This window comes from Dermacentor silvarum, chromosome 5 (assembly GCF_013339745.2).
Source record: "Dermacentor silvarum isolate Dsil-2018 chromosome 5, BIME_Dsil_1.4, whole genome shotgun sequence".
In the NCBI taxonomy this organism is placed as follows: Eukaryota; Metazoa; Arthropoda; class Arachnida; order Ixodida; family Ixodidae; genus Dermacentor; species Dermacentor silvarum.
Genome location: NC_051158.1, coordinates 12,677,861 through 12,681,432, shown reverse-complemented (window position 1 = coordinate 12,681,432; position 3,572 = coordinate 12,677,861). Strand labels below are relative to the sequence as shown.

Genomic DNA, 3,572 nt, shown 5'->3' with positions numbered 1-3,572 from the left:
AACCAATCGCAGCGGCTGCCTGTCTCCACTGTGCTTTCAGTCACCCCCTCCCAATTGACGTAGTTGACCCGAATTGACGTCAGCTCGTGGGCGAGCCGCGTCATCGATAATTTTGCCAACTTTACGGTGAACAAATATTCTCCGTAACAGTTGGAATGCTGATGAATTTGTTTCTATTGCCACGCGTGCTTTACCTATTCATTCCATTATCATCATCATCGTCATCAGATCGGGCGCCCATTTTCGGAATGGTTATATGTAGAAGACGAGGTGAACGGCGTTGGTTGTGGCCGCTTCCGTAAAGGCTACCATGTTAATTCTCGAAATCAATAATTGGATAAGCTCATTAAATCGCTGATTGTGTGCTCGAAATTATTCTTATAGCAGAAAAAAACACCACAAAATTTGCCGTTTATGTATAATTGCAATGATTTTTATTTCTGTATCCTGCCAGGTAAATTTTTTTCCTAACTATTATAAACGTTACACCTCACCCTCATTTACTTTTTCGTTTAGGTTTTTCTTTCTCCCCTACCCTTTAAGCTTAACTACCGGCTTCTTGGCCAATCCCCCGTAGTGGTGAAGCGTCACTAGTGAGGAACAAGCAAGCAAGCAAGCAAGGTGCCCTTCACTGCCAGTGGCCCATCCACTACAGTGGGTATGCGCCATTAATTGACGCTTCATCATCGTTACCATCATCATCATCAGCCAACGGACCGCTCTCGGCTCGCACCACACGCGGCGCCGTTCCACAGCCCATCGGACCGCCCACCGGACAGCGGACGCTCACCATGGCCCAGGAGCTGAACGAGGAGCTTGGCCGCGTCCTGCGGGAGCGTGGAGTGATCGGCGACGTCCTGGACGGCGTCGAGCGCAAGACCAAGATCAAGCGTGAGCAGTTCGTCTACGGCGTGGTGGCGTTGGTGTCCGTGGGCTTCCTGGCCAACATGCTCGGTGCCAAGACTACCGTGTTCATCTCGACGGCATGGCCCATGCTGGGCAGCATTCGCGCCATCGACCGAGCGGACGTCCTGGCGCTGCAGAAGTGGACCGCCTACTGGATCGTGTACGCCCTGGTCAACGTCTTCTTCAACTTCTTGTTCGTGGGCATCTACCGCTACATCAAGCGGATCTACATTATCAAGATGCTGCTGCTCGCCTGGTGCGCCGCGCCCGTGCAGGCCAATGGTGCCAACATGATCTTCCGGAAGGTGTTCGCCGGCAAAATATTCAGGGAGGGCGCCGGCGCCGCCGCCGCTCCTGCTGCTGCTGCTCCAGCTGCTGCTCCGGCCGCCGGCGGCAAGAAGGAGCTGTCCGACACGAGCCGCAAGATGCGCAAGTAGTCGCACCTGGCCCCGCGACAACCGACGTTGGCCACCTCGGCATCTACATGCAACCATTCGGAAAAGTGGGCGCCCGGTCTGATGATGAAGATCATGGAATGATTATGTAAAATTCGTGGCACTATAAAAAATTTCACAGTGACGTCTCGCTTCGTGAATACGGGTTACGCTCAAGGTATGGGTGCCATTCCTATATAATTAATCTGATAGTACAGCAACTGACAGGGCCACTGGATAAAAGAAAAAGGTCGGCTTCCACGGGCGACGGCGTTTCGAGTGCGTTCCTGACGCTTCTACTTTGTTTCCCGACAACAGTCCTTGACTGGTGGAGCCACGGCGGATCACGCAGTTTTCGATGCACGCGGCAGGCCGCACCTTTTTTTTTCTTCCTTTTTTTTTTAAAGCGAGGCTTTTTTATAGCTAGGCGAAATCGCCTGTCCACAGAAAACTATCATCAGCATTGGCTCGAGCGTCGTCGTCTTCTTCCGCAGCTGGCTCGTTGGCTCGTGCTCGTGCTCGGCATATGCTTGTGCCACTGCGCCCGCGTTCGTCGTCGTCGTCTGCTTCCACAGCTGGCTCCGTTGCCGCTTATTATTCCAGCGTAGAATTTCACTTGTCTCGTCGAAATGGGGAGGCCGCCTTTACGGGGGTATGAGCCATTGCTTAAGGGGGGGAACCAAACCCGACCTGTGTAAGTAGAAATTTAGGGAGGGTATACGGCAACGTAATTTGGTGAGAGAGACCTCAAGCATCTTTGCGTTACAGGATTCGCTACGCCAGGAAAATATCAGGTGCTTATAATCTGGACTTTTGTGTCGGGTGCTTATACTCCGTGACTTCTGTGTCGGACAGATTTAATTTTGAAGCAACTTCGCAGAATCGCGAGAGGCAATTGCGGGCGAATACTGCTAACCACGCCGCCGAGCAAACTCGAGACATCGAACGCAAGGGACCACGGCGGACTGCGGGCGTACCATCAGTGACGTCGTTCTCTCCGCCGCAGCCGAACGTGCGTGTGAGCTCATAATTGAGAAGTACTTTAGTGTCGCTTTGGGACGTTACATCCCACCGATACAATCCCTATCACCCGAGAGCTTCCCTTTCGCAATAAGAAACACTCGCCTGCTATCCGGGATGAGGCAGCCCCGAAGATCAGAAAAAAATCTGGCTTCCTCCGGGACATAAATATAGAGAGAGAACGGCGAAATTTGCTGCGCACGAAAGCGCTTGAGGCTATTGCATTCTGATAAGTTTGCTAGACGTACGTCGTGCACTCGCCGTGGGAGATTATGGGCTATGGCGCTGCGCTGCTGAGCGCGAGGTCGCGGTTTCAATCCCGGTGGCTGCGGAGGCATTCCAATATGGGCGGCGTGCAAAATCGCACGCGTACTTAGATTTAGGAGCACGCAAAAGAACCGCAGGCGCTCAAAATAATTCGTTGTACCCAACCTCGGCGTGCCTTTTAATGACATCATGGGTTTGGCAAGTGAAACGTCAGATTTTTACCAATTAAGTAAGCTGCGGCACGGAAAGATGAATTTCCACGTGCAGCTGGCCAGCCACGCTCTGGCAGGTGCCACTGTGGACACTAGTTGATTAAAAGAATGCGTATTAATTCATTATTTAGCGATGGTCAGCGGATTACAGTTGGTGTGGATTAGTGAAGCCGATCCAAGTAACATCTCTTTTCTCATTGTAGTCTCATACGCAGTCATTCTACGGAGAATATAAGTAAATAGAGAGAAACCGTGTACCCTAGGAAAGCGAATGTCTTGACCAGAACATTCAGAAGACCGTTTGAGGCAGCAAAGAGGCGAGAGCAATATGATCAGAAGCTCGTTTTTGTCCCATTGGATAGAGAGTAGAAGGCGCAGAGCCTACTCGAAGCTACACTGCAAGGGCACCGTCAAAAGGGCGGCATGGTGGTCTACGATTCAGTGACAGAGCTCTGAGAGTGTTTACATCGTCTTTCACGCTCTTTGAGCCGCGCCCATTGAAGAGCCCTCGTTGCTCAGCGAAAACTCGGCCTTTCATTCGTGGCAACGTGGTAAGTGAGAGCTGGCAACTTCCTGGAGGAAGTAGGTATATAGGAGCCTCTTACACTGCCCAGCAAAGGCAGAAACGTGAAGACGGGGTGTTCTTCAAGAGTGCCTTATTTGATATCTGGTCCCGAGTGGTGATGCAGAAATGGGGCGAGATATCCTTTGGCTACCAGAGTCATTTGAGTCG

At 51.7% G+C, this 3,572-nt stretch overlaps 1 protein-coding gene across 1 annotated transcript; it reads left to right on the top strand.

Moving 5' to 3' along the window:
• Nucleotides 1-791: 791 nt before the first annotated feature.
• LOC119452755 (receptor expression-enhancing protein 5) lies at nucleotides 792-1,343 on the top strand. The gene has a single exon (XM_037714705.1). The coding sequence runs from the start codon at nucleotides 792-794 to the stop codon at nucleotides 1,341-1,343; it is 552 nt and encodes a 183-aa protein (XP_037570633.1).
• The last annotated feature ends 2,229 nt before the right edge of the window (nucleotides 1,344-3,572 follow it).